The sequence below is a fragment of the Asparagus officinalis genome, chromosome 7 (assembly GCF_001876935.1).
Source record: "Asparagus officinalis chromosome 7, Aspof.V1, whole genome shotgun sequence".
Lineage (NCBI taxonomy): Eukaryota > Viridiplantae > Streptophyta > Magnoliopsida > Asparagales > Asparagaceae > Asparagus > Asparagus officinalis.
The window spans coordinates 24,030,639-24,043,765 of record NC_033800.1 but is presented as its reverse complement, the minus strand read 5'-3'; the positions used below and the strand labels follow the sequence as shown (position 1 = coordinate 24,043,765).

At 41.6% G+C, this 13,127-nt stretch overlaps 1 protein-coding gene across 1 annotated transcript; it reads left to right on the top strand.

Moving 5' to 3' along the window:
• Window positions 915-3,733, top strand: LOC109846835 (glycine-rich RNA-binding protein 4, mitochondrial-like). The gene is made up of 5 exons (XM_020416075.1): window positions 915-1,001; window positions 1,151-1,397; window positions 2,777-2,845; window positions 3,160-3,266; window positions 3,374-3,733. The coding sequence occupies exons 1-5, from the start codon at window positions 915-917 to the stop codon at window positions 3,461-3,463; spliced, it is 600 nt and encodes a 199-aa protein (XP_020271664.1). The 3' UTR covers window positions 3,464-3,733.

The following is a 13,127-nucleotide window of genomic DNA, read 5'->3' as shown; positions in this document are numbered from 1 at the left end:
ACGACGATAACGGTAATGAGGCGGTGAGCATCAGAGGGCGAGCCCTGACCACGATTCTCGACAGCCACGACGGAGTCGATCGTTCCGTCGGAGATGAAGGAGGATCCATTTCTTCATCAGAAAATCTCTCGATCTTCATTTTTCTTTTCTCTTGATTTTTTTTCTTTCTCCTTTTCCCCCAGCTTTTCAAGTTTTCGGTAGAGGAGGTAGAGAGTGCGGAAAACGCTCCAACTGGCCGTTGGATCCAACTATTCACACTCCCGATAAGTAACTTTAGGGGTGTATGAAGACTAAATTACCCTTCTCCCAAACCAAACCAGACCAAGTCTAAAAGGATATTTTCGGCAATCCAACTCTCAAAGTTACTGTTTGGGAGTGGATATAGCAAACATGCTTGGCGTTTCATATGGACACGTGCTTAATTATGTGACAATTTGAAGTCTAATAATTCAAGGGTTATTTACATACTATTCCCTTACGTCTTTAATAATTTCATATTAGTTCCTCAAATCCTTGAAATTATCCATAGGTCCTCAAATCCTAATGGGTCTTGCAATTTGATCCCCCGTGACAAAAATATTCTCCCATTCTTTTCTTCTCCAACATGAATCCCTTAAATCTCTACACTCAACTCTTTCTCCAGCCCCTACTCACCCTGCCTTTGACATTCCCTTTCATCGTCAGCCTCTACCTCCTCTCTCCAATACCTTCTCCACTTTTTTCTCGAGCTTTAGGAGGAAAACGCTTCTGGCTCTGTGGTACCTAATGGTGTTAGGGATCTGTTCAATTAAAAGAGGAGCTATAGGAACACGAGACCACTGATAATTATGCTAAGGTCGAGCCATTTATTAAAGTGTGTTGGGGCACAAGCTAAATGTCTAGAGAAAGAGTTTATCAAAAGAGGTCAGGGAGGGATGGCATGGAATCGGTGTCGATTCGATCAATATCGAGTACGAGGAGGAGGAGACCAGCGACAAGATGTTGAAGAAGAAAGGATAATGGTATTTCGGTCGTAAAGGGACCAAATTGGGAGACCCTTTAAGATTTTTGAGGAACTTAGTGCGTGATTTCAAAAATATGAGGGACTAATATGGAATTGTTGACGATGTGAGGGGCTAATAGTTAATGACCCATAATTTAATGACGAGAGCGTATCGGCATATTGATTCTCTCCTCCTCCTCCTCTTCAGTCCCAATTTCAAGACCAAAACCAAACCCTAGTAATCTCTTCTCTGTAGCTCATCGACCTTCTATTTCATTCAAATGGGTCGCTAATTGTAGAAACCCTAGCATCTCCATTCTCCAACCTATAAGAAGCTCCCCTAGCTCTAATCCCTCCTCCTCCTGTAATGGCGAAAGCCAAAACTCTTATGCTTCATCGAGAATTTTCATCAAGGGTACGTCATGTGCCTGTAAATTCTAACTTTTCGTTGGGGCATTAGTTCAAACACTTTCAGTGCGTTTTTTTCTGGGACGTTCTATTGAACTAAAACTGTTTCAGATTGATTTAGGAATTTCGTAATGGCGTACGAGTCCCGAGAAAGTAAGAAAAAACTACTGAATGTGATACTATTGAATGTGATTTAAAAGTATAAAATTTGAACATTGCTGTTTTTGCCAGCAAAAGATAGCTCTTTTCCCATTTCTGTTTCGTGGCGATAACTCCAACACTAGGAGATGTTAGGCAATACGTTAATGCTCTTTGTTTTGCTTACTGTGCGTACTGATTATTTTCCAAAAAAAGAAAACAAACAGATGTCAGGGTTCATCTAGTCCCGCATCAGCTATTTGGGGTCCCTCAAACAGCTAGCTTTAAGGAGTGAGTTCTCATGGGTCCTATATAAATTGTATCAGAAGGCAGGATGTGGATCTAGGATTTTTTTTCTTTTTCATTTCATTATCATTTTTTTGGTAGTCTTGTAAACACAGGTAAAAAGTTGCCGCATCCTTTGCTTGATCTTCTGTTTGCGTACTACCATAAAGATGTTCCGCCAAATAAGCTTCTTGAGACATTCACCAGCACCACTGACCAGAGAGTTCTGTGAAGATCTCAACATTGCTTATGGTTATGCAGCTAGAGGCAATGTCTCAAGTCTAAATGTAGGAGTATAAAATTATAACCCTCAACCCTCACCACAACTCCGGAGTTTTGATGCATTAGAAGTGACCTTTGTCATGGTATCATAGCAACTCAGGTTCAGTTCCACCGGTTGTGAAATTTAAAACAGATTTTAAGAGAAAAGATATGCTGCATGAGTCCAGGTTGTAAACCATCGAGAGGGTCCTCATACTGTGGGGACATTTTAGGGTATAACATTTCAACTCTCACCACAACTTCTGCAGTGCCAGGGAACTTTACCATGATATAGAGAAATCAAGGATTAAATCCCACCAGCCACTCATTTAACGTGGATATAAAACAAGATATTGTTGTATGAGACTAGGTTCTAGCCCATAAAATTATAACCCTCAATACTCACCACAGCTCCTGAGCTTTGGTGCAGTGGAAGTCACCTTTGGCGCTACAAAACATACCAATTTATGCATGGGAAAAGCTCAAACCCAGGACTGCATTTGGGCCTGCATTGCATAGAGGCCGGCTTGCTACTTGACAAACATTTGCCCAAAAAAAAGGAAAGAAAGAAGGGGGAAAAAAAGAAGGTTAAAGAAGAAGAGAAGAGGAGGCTCTAACAGATTATTCTAATCATAATTTGCATCATTAATGTTATCATGTTACAATAGTTATATACATCTAACGTATAAATCAAATTTACAGGACTATCACGCTCAACCTCTGAGGGAGTTTTGGTGAAGATCTTTTCCACTTTTGGAGATATCAGAAAAGGTGAAATTATTGTTTAGTTCTTCTGCTGCTTGTTTCTGAAGTTGTGTTTTGTGAAATTATTGTCCAGTGCTTCTGCTGCTTTGTTTCTGAAGTTGTGTTTTTTTTCAGTCAATGTTGAATAACATATAGAAACCTCCAGGTCAAAGGAGCAAGATTTAATATAGAAGTAGTGATCTCTTAGTACATCACATCATTATGTGCACTAAGCAAATTTTGGTTTCTTAATTATTCACTGTAGAGTACCCTGCAAGGCTGCAACTATGCCAATCCATATGTATGTTTACGTACTAATTTCGTCTCATAATTATTTGTAGTTAAGGTAATTACAAGCAAGGGCTCTAAGGAATCTTTGGGATTGGCGTATATATGGTTTGCTCATGAAGAAGATGCACTGTCGTCGGTAAAGGAGATGGATGGAAAGGTATTAGTCTATTGTTACATTGCTTTTCAAATAACTTTGGAACCTGTATATTTTTTGACAATTTGTCATATTTAAACCCATCTTTCTTATTAGAACTTTCCTTTCAGTTTGTTGATGGAAGGTTCATTGCTGTAATGATGGCAAGACCAGAAGGCCCTTCCAAGCAAGTGAGAGCTCTGCCCTACAAATTTCGATAAAAAAATCTTGAAATTGGTGTGCATCTTCGTGAGTACACTGTCCTTTCCACTTTAGGAGATAAGGAAGATATTGGAGCTTTTTGCAAACAGTTATTGGTAGCAAATGATACTTTTTTGTTTGCTTTCGGCTTAAATCACTATAGCTTACTCATGAACAGAAAGTAAATTACAGCGTATTATCTGGAGCATGTGTAGTTTGGAGCATATATTCATTCAATCTCTGAACTATTGGTTGATGGTGGTCCTAATGGAATATGATCTATTTCCTCAGTTTTACATGTTCATATGTGAACCTGTTCTGCGCAGTTGGACATGATAGGAACCAATAGAATGGATAACTCCACTACAGGCTTGAGGCAAAATACAGACTTTAATTTGGATACTGTTGGATATTTTGTTCATGAAAAAGGCAATTTTGCCTTTACGAATAGTCCCACAACGGAAAATGGAAAGAAGTCGAAGAGGTTTATATTGGTTCACATCATACTGGGCTTTGAGTAAGTGTTTTGGGCCTTGTACTGTTTGGGCTATTGCTATCACACGCGCACGCACGCCACGACTTGCCTCGCCGCGCGCGCGCCACGTTGCACCGCACACATTTTTGTTTCTCAGATCTTTTATTTTTACCGTTTCTTCCGCGTGACCCGTTCGTAAAGGATGCGGAGTTGGCGCGGGGAGTTACGCGGATCCTGCGTAACGGATGCGGAACCGGAGCAACGGCTATTTGCTCCAGCCAGCGTTCTCCTCCTCGGAAGACACAGAGAAGAAACGATTCCTCCTTCTTCCTCAAAGTTTTTTCTGTTACCGTGTTCATCTATTTTTCGGGAAACCATCTTCGTCTGAGCAGAAGCTCCACTACTCACGCCCGAGTACAAAGGCCGGTCGTTTTCCGATCCTCCTCCTAGCGGTAAAAGCCACCGGAAAATGGCCGGTCTTTGTACTCGGACGTGAGTAGCAGAGCTTCTGCTCAGATGAATATGGTTGCCCGAAAAATTAATGAACACAGTAACAGAAAAAACTTTGTAAAAGAAGCTTTGAGGAAGAAGAAGGAATCATTTCTTCTCTGCGTATTCCGAGTAGGAGAACGCTGGATTTTATATAGGGGCTAGAGGCGAATAGCCGTTGCTCCGATTCCTCATCTGTTACGTAGGATCCGCGTAACTTCCCGCGCCAACTCCACATCCGTTACGAACGGGTCACGCGGAAGAAACGGTAAAAATAAAAGATTTGAGAAACAAAAATGTGTGCGTGTGCGGCGAGGCGTGGCGTGCGTGCGCGCAAGCGTGTGATAGCAATAGCCCAAACAGTACAAGACCCAAAACACTTACTCAAAGCCTAATATGATGTGAACCAAATAAACCTCTTGGACTTCTTTCCATTTTTCGATGTAGGACTATTCACAAAGGCAAAATTATCTTTTTCATGAACAAAATATCCAACAGTCCCCCCTAAAAGGTAATATTGAATGAAAACTCAAAATCAATAAATATAAGTTAATAAATCATAAAAAGGATATAGGTTGGGCAACCTTTCGTATCGTGAATTCGGGAGAGGTGGCTTTCGGCTTTGAACATTTTCTTAGTGAGTTTATCGTCACCAGAGGGACATAATGGACTAGGCCTTGACCGGGTGCAGTCGTGATATCACTATTCTAGAAGATGGATCTATTTTATTGTTGTTAATTGAAATCTGAAATTAATTGCTTTTAATTAGTACATATTTCTCTATTATTTCTGTGTTATTTAAAAAAATATTTTTCATCGGGTTTACTATTCACCCGAATTTTCTACTGTTCTTTTTATTTCCCTGCTAATTAATTGTTGTTAATTTATTATTTCTAATTGCTTCTTTTGTATATATATATTAATTAATTGCTTTAATTTGTTTCTTTTTTTATAAAGTTTTAGATACTATTCATGCGAAAAACATCCTTTTGTTTCTGTTTATTTATTATTCATTCAAATAGTTACTATAAATATTCCTTTGTTATTTATTAGTTTCTGTTAAAAAAAATTCTTTACTGTTCATTAGATTAATTAGTTAATTAATTTATTGTTGTTTAAAACTCAAAAAACTAGTTTTATTATATTTAAAAAATATATATTTATTGCAATCATTATCTTTTGCTAGTTTACAAATCTAGTTCATATCCTAAGTCATAATCCTCTAAGTTACTAGTTGAGTGGTATTGACAAAACATTTATTCTTTCATATACTAAATACCTAGACTAGTAAACTCAAATTGGACTTATGGCTAACCCTGATAATTCCAAAAGTGTCAAACCTGAAAAGATCACCAGTGTTAATTATAAACGGTGGGCTAATCAGATGCGATACTGGCTTACCACATTAGGTCTCTTATCTGCTATAGACATTCCCGAATTTTCAACTAGCGGTTCTCAATCTTTGACTCATGATCATGAACAACCTGTTCCTTTCACTTCTGGTTCTGGCGCTAGCTCCTTTTCTAGCTCTATGAAACTAGAAGAAATCAACTATCATTATTGTCATAAGATTCTTAGTGCACTTTCGGACAACCTCTATGATATATATTATGAGTTCAAAAGTGTTAAAGACCTATGGAATGCTCTAGAAGCAGAATATGGCTATGATGATACCGTAATTCTGCATTTCACCTCCTCCTTCAATAAGTTCATGATGGTTGATGACAAACTCTGATGGGGACATCCGGACACATACACGAGATTTTCGCCGAGTTTATCAGCGAAGGAGGCGCCATGTTGCAGCATTATGGTTTTGATTTCAGTTGTAATAAATTAGTTTGAAATTTAAATTTTTGAATTTCGATATTTCGAATTTTGAATTTTATTTGGTAGCTAATTAGTTGATTGGTTGTAATTGGTTAAGGGAGAGATTTGAGGGATTTAGATTATTTTCTAAATCTGTAATTGCTTATTTAAAGACCCTGTAATCAGAATGATAATCATTGATGAATGAAATTGATTTTGCTTAATCATGGTGTGAAACCCTAAGCTTAATTGATTTTTTAGCAGCCGTCATTCTCTTCCTCACAAAAGAAAACAAACGAAAATTCAAAAATCGCACTGTTCATCTCTCTCCCTCAACTCAAATCACAGAACCCATCACGTACCCCTGTTTCTCTTCAAAAACCGCCGACCCTCTGACCTCCTCCACCGCCTAACATCCGTCCCCGAGTCCCCCTACCTCCGGCAACCACCCAGCACCGCCCTACCTCCGCCTCCCGCTGGTCTTCTACCACGTTCCCTCCACTCCCATTCTCCGGCCGCTCCTCTCCCTGGCAACCGCACCCAGCCGCGACCGCCTCCTCTTCAAAAATCTCCAGCCCACTCCACCACCACGCGACCAGCCCCTCTTCCGACGCCACCACCCCTGTTCTGGCCGCCCCTATCTCCTCGTCAACAACCCCACCACCGGTTTCCCCTTTCTCCTCCACAGATCCGTTCCCCTCTCTCTTGTTATCCTTCCACTTGATTAATTCCAGAATCCACTCCTTACTCCTATCATTGCATTCTGTGAACAGTACTCCCACAGAGACAAATTTGTCTCCTCTCCTTATTGTTGTCGAGATTGGATCTGATTTTATGTGCTTTGTCAGTGTATGGCTGACCCCGATGCTGAAGACGGGCTCGTGCTAGATCCAGAGACCGGCATCGTAGATTTACAACTTTCCCCGTGGTTTGATTATCAGTCATTCGAGAGCGTGCCCGAGTACGTCGAGCATGTGACTCATCAGATCGTTGACAGCGTAGAGAGTAGCCTGAGAATCAGCTCGTGGCATCGGCGTTTCCATCCAGATACACCGCTCCATCCGAATTACGTCGCCCTCGGTGGAGAGCTCTCACCCCTCATATTTGGCGTCGTTGAACCACCTCCAGAGGATCCTCCCGTCGAACCGGTACAATCTGACGAAGGTTTAATTTTCTTACGCCCAAGTATTTTCGGAATTGCTATTGCGTGCGTGTTATTATCAATCTTAGTATCAATTGCGATTATGCTGTATTCAGTTTGAATAGTAAGCGAGTGATTCTGTTGCTGAGTATTTCTGCTTATCTAAATATTACAAATTGAACTGTATTAAAAGGACAAATCATTACATTAATTATCGGAATAATTTTACAAAGGTTCAAACTTAGTACATTGAAACTTTTGCTTAAAAACCATCGTTCGCTTCATTTTATTCTTGAACTTCCTGCCTAGATTGATTGCTGATTTGGTGAAGCATTGTTGTCGCTGATCTTGCACCTGCATTCACATTGTTTCACATCATTTTTGGTATCAGAGCACCTGGTTCTAGGCTAGGAAATTTGTTGAGTCTTTATTAAAAAAAAAAAGTCATCTCATTTAATTTTGTGCACTCATTCATATCAACTAGTTGTTAGCGCATGCCCACTCGCACGGGTCTACACTATCGATTAGGAGAGTCCAGTGAGCCAATTAGTAAGTCCAGCATGTCAGGCAGTGCAAATCCCGAGTTCGCCGAAATTCTTAAGCAAATCGCTGAGCTAGCAGGAGCGGTAGGTAACTTAGCCCAAGAGAGTAGAGCTACCAATGAAAGGATCACTAGGATCGAGGAAACACGTGTTACAACCCCGCCGCCGCAAGATCAAGGTTATCAACATAGCGCCCCACCGCTACAAGGTCAAGGCTATGGAAACATCGTTCCGCGGCCCCCACATCAATCGGTACCTGATCCGGATGCGCAATACTTGAGGAGTTTTAAGGTCAACGTCCTAACTTTTGACGGCAAGCTCGACCCACAAGCTTTCTTGGACTGGCTGAAGAGCATGGATCGTTACTTTGATTGGTACGCCCTTACAGAACCCCGAAAGGTCAAGTTCGTCGCAATGAAACTTACCGGACCTGCCTGCCAATATTGGACCAACCTCGAAACGTTGAGGCACATTAGAGGTGAGTTACCGATTACAACTTGGCGAGAAATGACCAACGAACTTAAACAGAAATACCTTCTGCCATCATTTTATCATCGGTTGCTAGATAAGTGGCATCGCCTCACTTAAGGAACCAAATCTGCGAAAGACTACGTCACATAATTTGACGAACTGTTCACTCGATGCAACACTATTGAACAAGAGGCGCCAATGAAAGTCTTGTCGAAGTTTAGAGCTGGATTGAGAAATGATCTGCAAACCGAACTCTTTGCTCGGGGAGTAGACACCCTTGAAAAAGCTTACGCGTTAGTTTAGGATCTAGATGAATCAAAATCCCATCAATCTTATAGGAGTCAGGATTTTAAAAATCATTCTTCCCAACCTTCCCGTGCCACTACTTCTAGTCATCCTCCGAGTCGATCTAACCCCAGTTCTTCCCAGTCTAAAGTCGATTCCAAAGGCAAGGAACCGGAGAGAGATTTCTCCAAGATTGGCGCTCACGTCAAGTGCTACAAATGCCAAGGGTATGGGCATGTTTCTGCGAACTGTCCGACCCGTCACAAGGTGACTATCATCGATGGTCAACACGAATATGAACCTGAACCTGATAATGATGAGTTTGTCCATCAAATTGACGATGATACCGATGATTTCGAGGATGATGCTGATGATGCTATCTTAGGTTGTCTTAGACAAATTGACACTTCTATCATATCAGTTGTCAGATGCGCCATCTCTCAACCCAAGGCTGTTGATGATTGGAGGCGTACTTCCATTTTCCATACGTTCACAAAGATTGGTGATAAAAATTTTTAAGTGATCGTGGACAGTGGAAGTTGCATTAACGCGGTATCCTCAGCTGTGATCGCTAAGCTTGGTCTTAAGGTTGTACCCCATCCTAATCCATACAAGGTATCATGGATTAACGACATCGCACTCAATGTCCAAGAGAGATGTCTAGTCCCTCTTTAATTTGTAATTTATAAGGACAAAGTTTGGTGCGATGTTCTAAAAATGGATGTGGGTCAGGTTATTCTTGGAAGGCCCTGGTTATTTGATAACGACGTTCATATCTTCGGGCGATCCAATATGCTATTGTTCGAGCACGACGGAAAGAAGGTCAAGATCCTACCGGTTCAACCAAAAGGAAATGATAAGAACCCTGATCCAAACAAGTCTTCCCAAGGCGTTAACCTGATTGGAACCAAAGAGATTGATCGTGAACTGGCCAACGGAACTCCTATTTTCGCACTCGCCGCTAGAGAAGCCCCAAAAGATATTTCTAATGTGGTTTCCCCAGAAGTCGCTAATGTGTTGGAAGAATTCTCTGACGTCTTCCCTGAAGACCTCCCGGACTAATTACCCCCGATGCGTGATATCCAACACGCAATTGATTTAGTCCCGGGAGCAACCCTTCCCAATTTACCTCACTATCAGATGAACCCCAATGAGCATGCAGAGCTGAAAAGGCAAGTTGATGAGCTATTGAAGAAGGGCTTTGTGAAAGAAAGCATGAGCCCTTGTGCGGTTCCCGCATTACTGACGCCAAAGAAAGACGGAACATGACGTATGTGTGTGGATAGCCGTGCGATTAACAAGATCACGGTGAAATACCGTTTCCCCATTCCCCGGTTGGATGACATGCTTGATCTAATGTCAGGAGCCACTATTTTTTCTAAGATCGATCTTAAGAGTGGCTACCATCAGATTCGCATCCGTCCCGGTGACGAATGGAAGACCGCTTTCAAGACGAAAGATGGGTTGTACGAATGGATGGTCATGCCCTTTGGGTTGACTAATGCTCCGAGCACTTTTATGAGAGTGATGACTCAAGTACTTTTCGCCCCTTCACGGGAAAATTTTTGGTTGTGTACTTCGACGATATCCTTATTTATAGTAACTCTCGTGAGCAGCATGTGAACCATCTGCGTTAAGTCTGTGCCGTGTTAAGAAAAGAGCAACTTTATGCTAATCCTAAGAAATGTACTTTTCTTACACAGCAAGTCATTTTTCTAGAATTCGTGGTCTCGTCTGAAGGAGTATCCGCTGACCCTGAAAAAGTCAGAGCTATCGAAGAATGGCCCGAACCCAAGAACATTAGAGACGTTCGAAGATTTCACGGACTCGTTACTTTTTATCGTCGGTTTATCAAGGGCTTCAGTACCATCATGGCCCCTATTACCGATTGCTTGAAGAAAGGTGAGTTCGAGTGGTCAAAAGCTGCTACCAAGGCATTTGAAGAGATCAAGCAAAGGATGTCGCAGGCTCCTGTTATACGCCTGCCCGATTTTTCTAAAGTCTTCAAAATTGCGTGCGATGCCTCTGGTATTGGAATAGGTGGAGTCCTATCTCAAGAAGGACATCCCGTTGCTTACTTTAGTGAGAAGCTTAATGACACTAAGCAACGTTATTCCACCTATGATAAAGAGTTCTATGTCGTAATACAATCTCTTCGACACTGGCGTCACTATCTGCTACCACAAGAATTCGTCATATATTCTGACCACAAAGCTCTTCGATATATTCACTCCCAAAAGAAGTTGAACGCTAGGCATGGTCGTTGGGTTGAGTTCTTCCAGGATTATACCTATACGATCAAACATAAAGCGGGAGTAGAAAATAAGGCCGCCGACGCACTCAGCCGCCGCATGCACCTCCTCTCCACTTTGAGTGCGGAAGTAATCGGTTTTGAGAAAGTCAAAGACCAATATGAATCGTGCCCTGATTTTAGCGAAGTTTATACTTTGCTAAATGATGGAGTGATCCGTGAAATTAATGGCTTTCTCCTGAAGGATGGATATCTTTTCCATTTTCGCAAGTTGTGTATTCCTGACACCTCCCTGAGAGAATTCTTAATTTGGGAACTACACGCTGGAGGCCTTGCAGGACATTTTGGAAATAACAAGACTGTCGAGGCAGTGGAAAGTCGCTTCTATTGGCCAAGCATGAAACGAGACGTTGTTAGACTAGTGAGTAGATGTCACATCTGCCAGTTGGCAAAACAACGTAAACAGAACACTGGTTTGTACACTCCTCTCCCTGTGCCAAGTTGTCCATGGCAGGCTGTTAGTATGGATTTCGTGTTAGGACTCCCGAAAACGATTAGAAAACACGATTCTTTGTTGTTGTGGACCGCTTCTCCAAAATGGCCCACTTCATACCATGTTTCAAAACTTCCGACGCTTCTCATGTGGCCAAGCTATACTTCAACGAAGTTGTTAAACTGCACGGGCTTCCGAAAACAATCGTGTCAGATAGGGATGTTAAATTTACAAGTTATTTCTGGAAAACCCTTTGGCACAAAATGGGAACTAAACTTCAATTCTCTACGGCCTTTCATCCCCAGACTGACGGTCAAACTGAGATAGTCAATCGGAGCTTAGGTAACCTATTAAGATCGCTAGTTGGCGAGAATCTTAGGAGTTGGGATCAACATTTGCCTACTGCTGAATTTGCTTATAATAACTCTGTTAATAGGTCTACAGGTGTCAGTCCAGCTGAAGTCGTGTATGGTTACAAACCTAGACAGCCTATCCCTGTGTCTGCACATCATAGAGTATCTGAGTCAGCATCTACATTTGCATCTCGCATTCATGACTTGCATAAAGACATCAGTAAGAAGATCAATGACAGCAATGCTAACTATAAAATGCGAGCAGATCTAAGAAGGAAGTTTAAAGAATTTAATGTTGGTGATTATGTGATGGTCCGGATACGTCCGGAACGGTTTCCTCCGGGAACTGTTAAAAAATTGCATGCGCGAAGTGCAGGGCCTTTTAAAATTCTCAAGAAAATTAATGATAATGCTTATGTTCTCGACCTTCCCGAAGGTTTTAATATTGGTTCGACTTTTAATATTGAGGATTTAGTAGAGTACAAAAGCTCACATTTTAACCCTGACAACCCACTGGTTGATGAGGCTACCCCTGAGCCTATTTCTGAGAGCTCCCCTTTACCTCCACTTCCCCAGATATCACCCACATATACAGCACATGACATTAATACTATTATTGATGATAACATTGTTTCTACTAGCAATGGTGGTATCCGTAGGTATTTGGTACGTTGGAAAGGACGACCTGAGTCAGATGACACTTGGCTCGATAGGGATGACTTACAGAGGCTGGATCCAGATCTTCTTGAGCAGTATGACAGCCGTTCTGATTTACACTCGACAGGGTCGAGTTCTCTCCCACCCGGGGAGAATGATGGGGACATCCGGACACATACACGAGATTTTCGCCGAGTTTATCAGCGAAGGAGGCGCCATGTTGCAGCATTATGGTTTTGATTTCAGTTGTAATAAATTAGTTTGAAATTTAAATTTTTGAATTTCGAAATTTCGAATTTTGAATTTTATTTGGTAGCTAATTAGTTGATTGGTTGCAATTGGTTAAGGGAGAGATTTGAGGGATTTAGATTATTTTCTAAATCTGTAATTGCTTATTTAAAGACCCTGTAATCAGAATGATGATCATTGATGAATGAAATTGATTTTGCTTAATCATGGTGTGAAACCCTAAGCTTAATTGATTTTTTAGCAGCCGTCATTTTCTTCCTCACAAAAGAAAACAAACGAAAATTCAAAAATCGCATTGTTCATCTCTCTCCCTCAACTCAAATCACAGAATCACGTACCCCTGTTTCTCTTCAAAAACCGCCGACCCTCTGACCTCCTCCACCGCCTAACATCCGTCCCCGAGTCCCCCTACCTCCGGCAACCACCCAGCACCGCCCTACCTCCGCCTCCCCCTCCCGTGGTCTTCTACCGC